General features: G+C 40.4%; 2 protein-coding genes across 2 annotated transcripts; one reads left to right on the forward strand and one right to left on the reverse strand.

Moving 5' to 3' along the window:
* Positions 1-1,667: 1,667 nt before the first annotated feature.
* LOC116385831 (N-acyl-aromatic-L-amino acid amidohydrolase (carboxylate-forming) B-like) lies at positions 1,668-4,729 on the forward strand. The gene is made up of 6 exons (XM_031851584.1): positions 1,668-1,936; positions 2,013-2,208; positions 2,363-2,456; positions 2,541-2,648; positions 2,762-2,874; positions 4,139-4,729. Exons 1-6 carry the CDS (start codon positions 1,668-1,670, stop codon positions 4,382-4,384), a joined length of 1,026 nt encoding a protein of 341 aa, XP_031707444.1. The 3' UTR covers positions 4,385-4,729.
* Positions 4,730-5,221: 492 nt separating this feature from the next.
* On the reverse strand, positions 5,222-8,444 carry LOC116385832 (claudin domain-containing protein 1-like). Its single transcript, XM_031851585.1, has 4 exons — positions 7,610-8,444; positions 7,193-7,300; positions 6,720-6,857; positions 5,222-5,974 (listed from the first exon to the last, which is right to left on the reverse strand). Exons 1-4 carry the CDS (start codon positions 7,899-7,901, stop codon positions 5,754-5,756), a joined length of 759 nt encoding a protein of 252 aa, XP_031707445.1. The 5' UTR covers positions 7,902-8,444; the 3' UTR covers positions 5,222-5,753.
* Positions 8,445-14,885: the final 6,441 nt, after the last annotated feature.

A 14,885-nucleotide genomic window follows, 5' to 3' on the forward strand; every position in this document is an offset into this window, starting at 1 on the left:
TGTGTGTGTGTGTGTGTGTGTGTGTGAGAGAGAGAGAGAGAGAGAATTTCACAATTTTGTTTGTAAGTGTACTTAAAAATTAATGAAACAAAATTTAAAAAGCATTGCAAATAACTATGATTTTATAAATATATAGAAATTCATTTAGTATTGACTGTAAGGTAGTTTTATTTTTTCTTGTATTTTTGGTTCCAGTCATGTTATTGGAAAATGACTGTCTTCATTTTCATAAAAAAGGGAGTTTCTATACTGAGAGGGGAGATATGACATTGTTCAGTATTTTGTATTAACACGGAAAAAGATAATGTAATAAACAAATGCTGTGATGTCAAAAGAAATAGCTTTTCATACTGTTCTTTGATTTCATTTGCTCCAACGCCTCCATTCATTATTAATTGGGTTGCAAAATGAACGACTTGCCAGATCAATTCTTTTGGGAGTTTCTGTCATGTTCAGTAGGAGGTCAAGATGGGACGACAAATCTTGTCAATAAAACCCAATGAAAACAGGTCTGTGTTCCAGTTGAATTTGTTATGTGCATTAGTTCATTTTAAATCAATATATACTGAATTTTCACAGGTATCAAAATTAGATTTTAGAAATTGATCTATTTAAAACGCCACTTGACAAAAGAAAACCGTATTTCCATTCTGAAAAATGGGTATTAAAACAAGATTAAACCTACTAATCATAGTTTTTCTTCAGCATCCAAACTCCTTGTATTGACAGTTTAAGATTGAATCCGTGTTTATTTTCCCTGTGAGAGGAGCGGTTTCTTTCACTGGAAACATCACAGGCGCCTCTCCTGCTGTGTCATGCCAGCAGATTTATTTTTAGCCAATATATCTCTGAAAGGTAGACTGGAACCTACCATCCTATACATGGGGCAGAGAGAATTGGGGGGGGTGCGGGGGGGGGGGGGGGGGGCCCCAGCACACAACATCACATCACACTCAGGACACACCCTGCCTACCATAGAGTATAGTACAGTGCAGTGCAGTGGACAAGAGGTGGTAGAGAGACGGTGAGAGTTTGCATAACAGGCAGCTATACGGCCTGTACAGAGGGAGGCATGGGACTGCTGAATCAGTGAAACTGCATGAGAGGGTGGGAGAGGCTAAACGGCAGAGGGAGAGGGAAGAGAGAGGGTAGACTGGGTAAGATGTACAGTACGAATCCTCTTCATTCATTTCACCTCTTGTTTGTGAATGTGGAGCTGGCCGTTAACCCTGTTTTACCTCGAGTCAAGAGACTTTAAATAGACTTTTAATCTCAGTGCCGCTTTAGAGTACAGTAAAGCCGGAACTGCCCCTTAACAGTTTCCAGCGAGCCAGAACAGCGAGGTAAGGTTTCAAAAATCAATGTCTCCGCTTTGTGTTGCAGTTGTTGTCTACAATGTGCCCAGTGACATCAACACTGGAGTAAGGTATACCTCCCACTGAGTGAAACCAGGGAAATCAAAAATGCATGTGTAATTTTACGTCATTTGATATTGATGCATGCGGAATAAAAGTAGTGTACATGCAGAGAAAATACAACAGCAATCTGTGCGAGTGCCGCTCAAAACTAGATGCCGAATATTCAGTAATAGAGGAGGATTACAAGATAAATGTCTTGCTGCAAAAATCCTTGCACTTTTTCCACTATCTCTGCCTGCTCTCGCTCAGATGGAGGTGGACGAGGTGGTGTGTTTGCCAAGGTTGTCCCGGGTCGCCGTGTGCGGCGGCACCCATGGCAATGAGCTGTCTGGGGTGTACTTGGTGAGAGAGCTGCTGAAGGTGAAGAAGGAAGTGATGGAGAAGAAGAAGGAGGAGGAGGATGAGGAGGAAGAGCCTCTGTCGGTGTTGATGGTGCTGTCGAACCCCCGGGCCGTGCAGCAGTGCCGCAGATACGTCGACACCGACCTCAACCGCTGCTTCACTCACGCCACCCTCAAGTAAGGCGAGGAGAGGTGACGCTGCTCGCGGTTACTGTTGTGGCGACGATGATGAGATTGTTTCTCTGTCTCCCAGTGGTCCCACATCAGGCGCTGTCCCCTACGAGCTGATCAGATCCCGGGAGCTGAACGCCACGCTGGGCCCCAAAGGAAGTTCCGCGGCAGTGGATCTCGTTTGCGACCTCCACAACACCACGGCCAACATGGGCCTGTGCCTCATCGCGTACTCCGACTGCGACTGGATCTGCCTGCACATATTCAGACACCTGCAGGTAAGCGCAAACTGTTCCTACTCACTCAAGTCAAATCGGTTCACCCTGCATGTCTGAGGAACCTTACAGATTTGGGTACACTTAAATGGAACAAAGAACTGAGATCGGTAATGCCGATGAAATCTAAAGTTAAAGAGTGACTTGTCATTTTCAGAGGAAGATGCCAGATATACCAATGAGGTACATTCATTTTGAAGTCTCCAATAAAGAATCGTACTCCCTTGATTCAGTGGGGAAGCATGGCTTTGGTGAGTTTTTCATAGTTACAATAACGCTAGTTTATCAAAAGCAAACGCTATGCTTGATAATCTGTGATATTTGTCATCTAAAAGCCATGGAGATCGGCCCCCAGCCCCACAGTGTGGTGAGGTCAAACATCTATACGGCAATGAAAGATGGCGTGCAGCACATGCTCGATTGGGTTTGTTTCTTCAACTCAGGTACAATTTGAGTATTTTTGCTTCGCAACTCCAAAATGCCACAAGTCATGCAAACTTGTGTGCGTCTTTTAAGCCCTTTTTGGTCTCGTTTTAAACCCTTCTTTTATTTTCAGGTACTATTTTTGAAGGAGAGTGCGTGGATGTGTTCACCATGATTAAACACATCGACTACCCAAGAGACAGTGAGACTCACAACATCACAGCAGCCATTCATCCTCAGCTCCAGGTACAGCCAGAAACCTAATTGTACCTTCAAGCTTTATTGTCCTTCGGCAGATTTGAATGTCAGCTTAATTATATGGGTTTGAATAGACCAGGGAGTGGAATAAATAACAAGACTAACAATATGAATATACCCAACCTAACACTATACAACAGCCAAACAAAATAGACAGCCTTTTGACTTGAGAAAAACAAAATCAATTGTGTGCTTCGTCGCAGGTGATATAATTATTTAACAATGAAAATGCCACTGTGTGTGTGCGTGCGTGGTGTTGTAAACATTAATCATAACACAGGGGAGGGCCTTTAACAAAGTCATGAAACTGCATGTCAACATGGCTTTCATACCAGCAACTGTAATTATCAGAAATGCCTCATATGTCTGTAATTTATTTGAATAACCTTAATAATCCTTAAAGGGTAATCCACTGGCTCCCAACCTGGGGTTCGCGAGGCCTCCCCGATTTTAAGAGGTGTGAGACCGCTTACTGTAAAAATATACAGTTGGCCTATATCCATTCATTTCTGCGTCGAAAACTAAATGAAATTCTTATTTTAAAAGTTTGGATTATTGTTAAGGTTATAAACCTTAAAAGATCTCACAGGATAAAGGCACGGTGAACACAGTGCTGACGGAAAGGGTTAAGAAACAGGAAAAATGTGACAGTGATGTGATGTGTTGATCACACTGCAGCTGGTGCTGCATTATCAGCACAGAACAGGAATAGGAACAGGTGGGTTAAGTTTAAAGTAGAAAAGTACTTTGTTATTGTCGGGGACTGACATAAATAACCGGCTTTGTGAACTCCACCTCATGGCTTCTTTTGAAAATGGAACAAATGTTTAGGGTGGTTCAGTATGTGGTGTCCTGTGAGTCAGTGGCATTTGAACTTTTACTGCAGGTTAATGACAAACACACACAAACGACCTTCAGGCCATTACCAGCCAGCTGTGGATTTAAACAGGCTGGTTACTTGTACACCAAACAGAAAACTCTGAGCTTCTAGCGTCCCATTTAGCATCCATATACTATGAGAGTGGCTTCCCATATATATCCGACTTCTCATCTAGCTACTTTCCTAAAATGTTGACCTTTTAAAACAGACCGCTTTTGTGACCACTGCTCCAACAACTACAGTAAACAGCTTGTAGGGACCTATAGTTTGCTGCCCAGCCGCTTTAACGCCTCACATATAGAAGTGGAGATTGCTAAATCTCACAGGTGTTGCTTGTTAGCAATCAACCTAATTGACTGTCCCTCCAAACAGGACCGAGATTTCTGCCTGCTTCACCCTGAAGACCCGCTGTTCCAGACTTTCTCGGGGGAAACTCTGAGGTACAAAGGAAATGAACCCCTTTATCCTTTCTTCATCAATGAATGTGCTTATTACGAGAAGGGCATCGCTCTGTCGCTGGCGAGAAAAAGGCGCGTGATGATTCCCACAATCCGGGTGCAGACAGAGCACGAACGACAAGCTCACGCACAGGAATTTGCATCAGAGGAAGAGGAGTGAGGATGGACTTTAAAACACACCCGATATGATGAGACTGATGTGACTGTGAAATACATTTTTTACAAAAAAGCTTTTATTGAAATAACAGCAGTTGATTGGAACACACACTCACACACGTGTATGCTCGCTTACACTCACATGATACTTAAGTGTACAATTATTGACCGTTTCAGCTCACAACTGTTAACAAAAGCACAGTCATACATGGACATTGGATGTTATAGCTACGCTACAGGGGATTCAGGGATGGAACAATTGAATTAAAGGGTTAAATATGCAAAATACAATCTGACTTATCATGAGACCCATCAGACCACACATTTCTTTTCACAGACATCCTTTAGTTTTTTTTTTTTAATTATGTATATACATATATCTGCAAACATATATCATAGTTTTTTCTTAGATTAGTTCATTTTTGGAACACTTGTATTTTCAAAAAATAGAAATTCACAACTGAGCACTACAGCAATATTCAGGATATGTTAAAAATAATTTAAGTGCAAAGTAATGCTGTAGTTTATCGCAATATGGCCTTTAATTTACATTCATAATGCCTAACAAGGAAACACCGTTTCCCTTAAATCCTGTTGAATTGAAATGGTGGCAACACATTTTTAAAATTAAACAAATATAAATCAAATACATAACAACAAAATTCACAAAAGGAAACCAATGTATAAGAGCATGTAACAAAACAACCAAACATGAAATGTTGAAAAATCGTTTGAGCTTTCCTGCAAAAGCCTACAAAATCAGTCAGAATGTAAAAAACAAATGCTTGCAAACAGAAAACAATTCATTGAGTAAACAAATTATAAACATAAACACAATCTGACCTTAATAATGGCCATGAATAAATAAATGAAACAAAAAGGGACGCAACTCTTTTTGCAATAACAAAACAATATACACAATAGTCTCTAGTCGTCGCTAGACACCATAGCAAACCAGTCATAATAAACTATCTTGTGGATGTGTAAAAGGTTTTTGTCTTGCTGTCAAACAACATGGATCAAGTGCAACAAAGGGGAAATGTCACCACACCCAATCAATGTGAATCTTGGGTGTAGACAGAAGTGCAATAGACTGAGGAACAAATGCTTTCTGCCAATTCCATATCCAATGTTGTTCTAGTACATATTATGTAGTACTGTACATAATAGTCCCTTTTCACAGCAACCATTTTGACATGTCATAGCAGGGTAAACACTGACACAATTATTGTTGTACCGATTGAAGCGTCGTGTCTTGAAACTCTTTGTCAAGAGTCCACAACTTGATTTCGAGATCATTATGAAATGCGTCTTGGTGACAGAGGAGGGTATACATCTAAAACAGGGGCAGAGATCCAGAGCCGAATCTCAGCCTATGCCACCCGGTAGGCGCTCATGCGGTAGTAGTTCTGACTGTGACTGCGTGCCGCCCACACTAGCAGTGCAGCGGCCATCATGTGGAGCGGCGAGGAAATGAGGGCCAAGTAGAGGGACCAGCCCAGAGAGCCATCCACCTTATCAGGCAGCATCGACACCCTGTGGAGCAAGTCCATCCCAGCCAGGTAGCAGCACACTGTGGCTAAGGTGCAGAGGCCTGCAGGGCACAAAATAAATAAAAAGAATTGCAATAAAACCAAAATTGTGATCTGAAAGACACAGACACTCTTTAAAGCTGATTATCAAAGCATCTGCCACAGATGCACCATGGAAATTGCAACATACAGTATAGTCTGCGCACACAACCTGATTGCTTAGTTGTGGAATTTGACATTATGGGGCCCAGTCATTTTTTTAGCAACACTAGCTGCATGGCTTGAGGGATGGCGATGATTGTCTGTCGGTCCACCACTTTGGTCCAGACTGAAAAATCTCAAATATCAGATGAGTTGCTATTTTGAGCATGTTGGCGTGAGGCATTAGCATTTATGTCAAAGCACAGCCTCACAATGAAGCTTCATTAATAAAAGGTTTAAAAAGTGATAACATTGTATCATCTTCATTATGTCGTCAAAATGTATTATAGACATTTCATCACAACAACATTTTGATTTGCTGTATGTTAATACCTGAATGTATTACTTTGGCCATGTGTTCAATTCGGGAATTTTTGTAGCCAACGTTACTTTTAGGAGACTTGGATCCAAACAGGAGCCCGTATGACTCTAACTTAAAGACCAATACCTTAAACATCGGTTCAAGCGCAAATACCAGGGAGGATTAAAAACTCTCAGTTTTCTGTGGCAGGTAGGTCAGGGCAATCCGATACCCCCCAGCTTAATTAACCATTTGGGTGATTCATACGAAGCAAACTGCCGGTTACAAAGCTGAACAGGTCTTACCAGCCAGGAGGTGAAGTATTCCAATGCCAAGTGTCGGGGTGAGGCTTCGGCAGAGGCTGGCACAGAATCCAGTCAGGCCTGCCAAGACCACCAGACCCAAGGACACCAGTGGCAGCAAAAACTGGCTCCTCCACAAATCTATGCAGACATGCACAAAGACACAAATATGTATGAGTCTGTGTCACAAAGGTCTTAATTTATTCACCTTATGTGAGGAACCAGCCCCGACAGGGGGGGGGAGGGGGGGGAAGTATTATTCAACATCACATATTGCTCATAATGAATGCACTATGCAGTGAAGAGGCTGAACCTAGTTTTTACAGCTTAATGCAATTTATAACATTCAGCCCACTGTTCCTAAACGCTTATTATAGGTGAAATGAAGAGGTCAAATTTCATGTATGCACCTGTACGTATATTATGATTGTAATAAAGTTTGAGGTTTTAACAAGGGTGTTTGTGACTGAACTTACAGGTGCGCAGCATGTCCTCTCCACTGTTGTGGTTGCCTGGTTCTTTATACTTGGGAGTGAACTGCTGAGAGAGAGTGAAGCTTCGACACTCCAGCATCATCGTGGCATCTGAAAGAGGTTATTTATTTACAGTATACGCAAAGAGCCAGTGGCTGAGCATTTACAATTGACTACGAGTCATATAAATACATTAATACATGTGTGATAATGACACTTGTCATGTACTGATAATACATAAGATGGACGAAGTGGCGCTAATGATTTCGGGGTATGCGCCACACCTGGTGGCATCTACCTGAGACAAGGTGGGGCTCATAGTTGAGAGAGCAGCTCTGCTGTGACCTAACAGACATGTAAGCTCGTGACTCATCTGTGTAATGCAAATTGTCCTTTAGCAGGTCAGGGCGGCTAACGTACCTCGCTCTTTGTGCCAGTGAGCGTTGGTAGAAACGAGCACACACCGCCACCAGAGGCCCACGGTCCCGTTGAGGCGAAATAAGGTGTCGCTGTAGGTTTTCTCATCGAACTCCCCGTCCATGAACTCCTCGTACAGTGAGCGCAGCTCGGACACGTTGGCCTCTCCGCGCACGGCGGGGCTGCTGTACTGGTACCAGTGCTGCGTCCCGATGGCCACCGACAGATACACGGTGGCCAGCACGCTCAGCACACAGGCGATGACCAGAGCTGTAGCGTAGCGGTTGTCAACCATTGTTCACCGAGCCAGATACACGTCCAAAAGGGATTAAGTTGACGCCAGTGGTCGGGTCGAGTCGTCACTCATCAATTTGGTCAATTCTGTAATTGCTTTCGGTCACACACACTCTTAGCCAAGTCACTGATCGTGGTCAAGTCAGCGCAATACCCTGTGTAACAGCTAATGACAACCTTTCCTTTTATTGACCGATACTCGTTTCCAGTGCTGTCCTAATAGTCCGCGTCAGCAGCCCTGCAGGCCGGCTTGGATGCGCCATCTGTTCCCATGTCCCACTTCCACAGATGGTGGGTGGCTTGACGCTGCGAGTAAAACACTAACGTTAGTCCGGGACAATAGCCCCCGTTCTTCACCAAAGTCAAAAAAACGGGCCTGTATTAAAGGATGGGCTACGTTATTCCAGCATGGAAATGCAAATTGCATGGGTCTATTTTGGACGGCAGCGTAAAGTCGGGTGCACCCGAGATGATAAGAGTTCTAATACACTAATCCATGCGTTTTCCTTTTCCGGTTCCGCTGATGAGCAGTATCTTTTTTCTTTCTGTTTTTTCGTAAACGTTACTGAGAGGAGTTTTGGGAGCGAGATGAGCAACGCAGTAGCATTATCATATTAGAAAATAAAAGTCTTCAAAGAAATTATTATGAATTCAATATTCATAGGGCTGCAACAACTAGATGTAATGAATATTTCGGTCGCTTAATCCTTATTTGGTTAAAAAGGCCCATCACCATCACAAGCTCCCAGAGCCCATGGTGACTATAGATGCTTTATTTATCCCGACAAAAGTTTTAAACAAAGTAACCGAATAGCTGGCACTATAAGACAAAGTAAAGAAGTACGTTTTCTGATTCAAGCCCAGAACCTGAACATTTTTGGCCTCTTTCCGCGAAAAAATCACTTAAAGATGATCCAAATCGATCAACTCTCCAATTAATTGGCTTTTGTTCAGCTGTATTGGCGGTTTTTAAAACAATTTCTAGCGTGTGAGCTATTTGTGGCAATTAAAGGCATTTGAATATCAATATATTTACTATAATTTCATCATTCATTCAAGAGTCTTGGTCAAACTATCTAACCTTGAAGGTGACTACAGAAAGCAAGACAATATTTTGTAAAGAAACGTTAATTTCTTCATCCCGCAAATAAAAAGCTGAATTAATCAGCAATAAAGCACCCCCTTGTTCAATATACTATGCAGGGATATAGCCAGGATTTTAAAAGGCCAAGCTCCAATTACTTCCCATCCAACCTCAGAAAACCCTGACCACAACACCAAAAGAAACAACTCTAAAACGCAGTATTTTGATTCAAATAATGCATTTTCTTTTTTTATATCAATAGCATTTCCCAACACAAAGCTCTAGATGCTGTTTCAAAAATGTCAAATGAATTATATTCCATTTTAAAACTACTTAAATCAGGCAATTAAAACCCTCATGTGTGATATTTGACTGCAGAATTCCACCAGTTTGCGAAAACTCCCAAATTGATTCTTTTGTTCATTTTGTGAAAGTCATCTGCATCTTTTATTTCTTCTTTAATGACCACTGCAATATTCTTCTCCGAAAAGGAGCAATGGTTGATGCTGGTGTTTACTTTCAGCTGATTTAAGAACAATATGTCTCTTAGGCTGTCTGGTGGTGTTTGAATAGATAGAAGAATCTCATAGGCAAAGTAAACTTTGCACCCCTCCCAGTTCTCTTTCTTAACAAACCTTATTCACTGACACAACAAAAGCTGAGGCTCATTGTAAGTCATTAAACAATCCCTGATACACTTTCACTTTTCCCACCAAAATTGCAAAACATTACAGAAGAGACGATTTCAATTCTTCAAAGATTTTTTTATTCTGATCATAGGAAAGTTTCTGACAAAAATTGTACAAACAACAAGATATCTCACAGAATACAGCAATGAATTGATACATAAATACACCTTGTATGAATAAGAAAATTGACAATGTGCAATGTTTTGACATATATGCCGTGTATATCATGATGATACAAATCTAGGCCTATGTATTGGTTCACGGTTGGGATACACAGCTCATAATAAGCTGCAGTGTTGTTTCTTCAATTAACTTAAGACACTTGTTCCCTTTTTCATGCCAGTGATGGCAGTCATACAATAATGCCTATTCAAACAATTCAAACAGTAAGCAGCAATGATGCCATTGCTGACTTGACAATAGCCATGACAACAGCACAAGGAAGGGTGCAGTGGTGAGACTGATCTTGTGGCTTACTCCACTTGAAAAGTCTGTAAATGTTGAGAAAAGGAAACAAGACATTGCTTTAATTAACAAATAAAATAACAAATCTGTTATATCTAAAAATGTTATGAGGTAGCATTTAATATTGCTTACTTGTGCTATCCACAGAAATGGAGGTGGTGTCAATGTTGAAGGCTGTGATGTTTGAAGCTGCTCTGACCAAAACATTTCCAATCTGAGGGCCATTAGGAACAAATGTTGATGAAAATCCAATGGTCATGTTGTTGATGATTGATCCACTTCTGCAAAAGTAATTACAACACATTGTATTGTTTTACTCGTATGAATTCATGATCAGTGCTTTTATGATTATATCATCACAACATTAACAAATTACCTGAAAGAAATCACCGTCACGGCGCGGAATGTAGGAAATTGTCCTCGGTAGAAAGGTTCAAGCTACAGAAATACAAGCAAATCATTTGTTACTACATTTATTTAATTTGCTTGTTTCTCTTTACTTATGCATTGTCTTTTTAATTATGTTTTTTTTTCTTGCACCTACAACTGCAAGTAGTAACACTATTAAATTTTTTTCAATGACTACCACATCATGTATCTGTGTCCTATTTACTGTATATGGAAGGACAATTTAAATAGTTTTGTCTTTGAAAATTCAACAACTCAACAAAATGCCACTTTTTTCTGTCCATTTTGAAACGGGAAACAATCTATCCTCTATTACTGCTGACTTTATCAATAAGGCTCGGCTTTTGAAACGCTGCAGATTCTGCAAGTCAATTGTAAATGTTTCTCCAGCAGATCTGAAAGTCAATAGCCTTATTATGACTGTCTCAGCAGTTGAAGTGGTAGCCATTACGGATGTGATGGTTGTAGGCGTTGTGGTTGTAGTCAATGTACCATTTGTTGCTGGTGCTGCAGTCGTAGCTGCGACTGTTGTAGGTGAGCAGCCGATGTGGTGGTTGTAGGCATTGTGGTTGTAGTCAATGTACCATTTGTTGCTGGTGCTGCAGTAGTAGCTGCGGCTGTTGTAGGTGCAGCAGCGGATGTGGTGGTTGTAGGCGTTGTGGTTGTAGTCAATGTACCATTTGTTGCTGGTGCTGCAGTCGTAGCTGCGGCTGTTGTAGGTGCAGCAGCGGATGTGGTGGTTGTAGGCGTTGTGGTTGTAGCACTGATTGCAGGGATCATAGTTGTATTTGCAGTAGCCGTAGTATTTAAAGTGGGGGATGCAGTTGTCGGATTTGATGTAATATTTCTTTCTGTAAAAAACAAATAAAGATGGAAGAAATGAATAATGATAGCCAGAGGGACTTCTCTTGAACAAACATAAACGTTACAACATGAGTATAGTTTTGGTAAGTCGCAGTTAAAGTAGTCATGCTAATGTCCCAGCGGATTTCATGGTAATTATGATTGTGTGTGCTCTTTTTCAAACCAGCAATTTGTGAAAAAGGGCTCAGGAAAGGACACACACCAACTCACAGACTCTGATATATGAATTACAAATGACATGGGGTGTATTTCTTTGCTTTAACCATTGGAGTGAAATTCAGGCCTAGTGTTAACTTACGAACTACAGAGATGGAAGTGGCATCAATAGTGAGGTTGAAGGTGTTGTTGGGGTTAGACACCCGAAGTGGTTTGATTAAAGTGGTTTGATTAAACTCAATCCCAATCTCTGCTTCAGTGTTAGTCATTCGTGTTCTGGTCTGAGCTTGTCTGCATCAAGAAAGAACATAGTTTGATAAAATCCAAATAACATTGACAACTTATGCATACATGTATGTGTAATATTTCATTCTTTTGTGTCATTACTGGGTTTAAACTCACTGAATTAGCCTACAAATATGTTTCCTGGATACAACTAGCATCACTCATTTGATATTATGTTTAAATTTCAGGTGTAGGCTAATGTGCTAGATAGTTTGTTTTCGTTGCTCAAACGTGACATTTTAACATCAAGAATCTTTAGTTGATATTGTAGACATTTTAAAGAGGAACCAAAGTGTAACAAAATCTCAATTTCCTGGTTGCAGCAGCAGCTGTTGATGCCAACACAGCCAGGTGAAGCTGAAGGGTCTCAGCTGAGCTCTGATGTCACAGTGAAATGTTTTAACTTCAGAAATTAGTTGAAAAATAAATAATGTTGCTGAGCACTTTCATGGTTAAGTTAAGTTAGTAATAGCTGCAGTAATGTATACTGTAATTTGTACAGCTATTAAGATGCCATGAAAGTGTCAATAGGTTTACTGTGTCTCTATCATACATCAACTTATCTTTGTATTACCTGCAGGAAACATCATCAAAGAGTTTATCAGGACAGCAGGCTGAAGGAAGAGCAGTTGGAGCCGTGGAGTCTCAGGTAAGATCTAACAGTGGCTCATTTATAAGATGTTGACATTTCTTTGAGGTTCATAAAGATGGTTATGTTACATATTCAGAATATTGATTGATAGGGCTGTATCTACCAATTATTATGAATTATCTGACTTTGCTTTTGTTGATTGATTATTTTAAAAATATATAAAATAGTAAACAGTGCAAAATGTCCATCACAAGTTCCCAAGTTGCTTGTTTAGTTTGACAAAGGAGTCCAAACTCAATGATATTCAGTTAAGTATCATTAAACAGAGAAAACCAGCACATGTTAACTTATGATGGATAATATCACTTATATGAATGAAATATTATATATTATTATTATTATTTGTCATGTTTGTAATTGTGTGTTATAGTGGCCTGTACTGTTACCTAACAGAAAGAAAGAGGGGCCCGGCTTTGATCCCTTCTGTGTGGAGATTGCTTGATTTATGATAAGTTGGTGTATAATAGAGGCACAGTAAACCTATTGACACTTTTATGGTATCTGTAACTGGTGTGGTAAGGAACCAAATGCAGTACGACGGACACACGGAATAGTTGAAACGAGACTTTATTCCAGGCAGAACATACAACAGGCAAACAGTCTTGGATCTGCACACATGTAGAAATCCACTCAGTAGAACGCCAAGCCATCAGGGGAGAAGGCAGACAGAAACCAGAGGAAGCAAAGGCAGAATCTCTTGGTCGGGGACAGAAGGCTGAGTCGTTTCCCGGGGCTGAGGCGAGGCAGAAAAGTCCAAACAGGCCGGGTCGCCAACGGGAAAACAGTTGGAAGGTAAACGCGGGGAAAGTCTGGCATAATGCGGAGAATGATCTGGCACTGTTAGGGCAGCAGAGTGAGAAAGAGTGACAGGAAAGAAGGGGCAGAGCTCTGACAGTATCTTAATTGCTGTACAAATTACAAATTACAGTATAAATTACTGCAGCTATTACTAACTTAACCATGAAAGTGCTCAGCAACATAATTATTTATTTTTATTTATATTACTTATTATTGACCACTTTCTTTGTCAACTTAAACAAAAGGAGAATGTTGCATTTAATGAGTAAATGGTAAGTTTCTAAGAACATTTATGGTAAAGATTATGCTTATTGTAGTAGCCTTACGTCTTTTTCAACATAACTGTATTTTAAAATGCTTCTTTTTAGCGAGAGCCATTGCGTAAACGGCTCGTCACCAGAGTCTTCCACAAGCTGCTAGCTTGACAGCTGAGAGTACTAACAATCACCATGTTTGTTGTTTACGTTCATTATATGTTTGCGTTCATAATGCTAATTTTGGTGAAGTGACTTTTGAGGAAGGCCTGAAGGGATAGGCTGTCAGTGGTGGCAACTATCTTGCGAGATGTAGCAACTTTTAGAGCTAGTGTTGCTTGCTACTTTCATTGGAAAAGGGATGGCAACATTGTGCAGTTTATCGGCTGGATGATTATTTAAATCTAGCGTACTCTTGCTAGTTGCTCAAGATTACCAATCCTGCCTTCAATGTTCTTTTACATTAAACAGGCCTTGATGCATTTTGTATTTACCCACCAAAATTGCAAAACATCACACAAGAGACGATTTCAATTCCTCAAAGATTGTGTATTGTGATCATTGTAAATGTTTTGACAGAAATTGTACAAACTAAAATAAATATCCCAGAATACAGCATGATTACATAAATACGCTTTCTATAAATATGAAAATTGACAGTGCATTATTTTGACATATATGTATACCATTACCTTTGATATAACCTCCTTCAAACAAGGGTGAAAGTGATTTCCAGTGTGGCTAGTTTTACTTTTTTGGCAAACAAGCCTAAACAAGACAGCATTAGTAACTGTCATTATGTTAAATATTGGTAAAGCTCAGTGCTCACGGAAGCAAAAGTAATTTTATTATTAATTGTGCCATCATTTTACGACATCCCAGGGTTTCCGATTATGTTGTTTATCTTATTATTCTAGTGATGTCTCAAATAGACCTGGTGCTTAAAGTTGGCTATGTCATTTCATCCGGTCCATGATCCTGGACATTCCCACACAGACACTTGTTTAGTTAGACAGACATACCTAATCCTCTTTCATTAATGTGTCCACTTATTGCAAATGATTAATTTGATAGTAAGTTTATCCGAATATGTAAAAGACTTCTACTACAAGAATCCTAGATTTTTACTAACAACAAAGTCATTTTTCATACCAGTGATGGCATTCATGTATTGATGTAAAGTCAAATGGAAATCAGCACTAATGCTATTGTTGGCTCGACAGTAGCCATGACAACACTACAAGGCAGGATGCGGTGATGAGATTCATCTTATGACTTCCACTTGAAGCTGTCGTTGCTTCAGTTGTTGTTGGGGGAGCAGTTGTTGTTG

Source organism: Anarrhichthys ocellatus, unplaced genomic scaffold, assembly GCF_004355925.1.
Source record: "Anarrhichthys ocellatus isolate YVR2014 unplaced genomic scaffold, GSC_Weel_1.0 scaffold11, whole genome shotgun sequence".
NCBI classification, from domain to species: Eukaryota; Metazoa; Chordata; class Actinopteri; order Perciformes; family Anarhichadidae; genus Anarrhichthys; species Anarrhichthys ocellatus.

Bases quoted from the DNA above. Each gene is read 5' to 3' on its own strand.
- LOC116385831 (XM_031851584.1), top strand. From the start codon at position 1,668: ATGGAGGTGGACGAGGTGGTGTGTTTGCCAAGGTTGTCCCGGGTCGCC. The intron at 2,209-2,362 runs GTAAGCGCAAAC...TGTCATTTTCAG, and splicing joins ACATATTCAGACACCTGCAG to AGGAAGATGCCAGATATACC. The intron at 2,875-4,138 runs GTACAGCCAGAA...CCCTCCAAACAG, and splicing joins CCATTCATCCTCAGCTCCAG to GACCGAGATTTCTGCCTGCT.
- LOC116385832 (XM_031851585.1), bottom strand. From the start codon at position 7,901: ATGGTTGACAACCGCTACGCTACAGCTCTGGTCATCGCCTGTGTGCTG. The intron at 6,858-7,192 runs GTAAGTTCAGTC...ATGTCTGCATAG, and splicing joins AGAGGACATGCTGCGCACCT to ATTTGTGGAGGAGCCAGTTT. The intron at 5,975-6,719 runs GTAAGACCTGTT...TGTGCCCTGCAG, and splicing joins AATACTTCACCTCCTGGCTG to GCCTCTGCACCTTAGCCACA.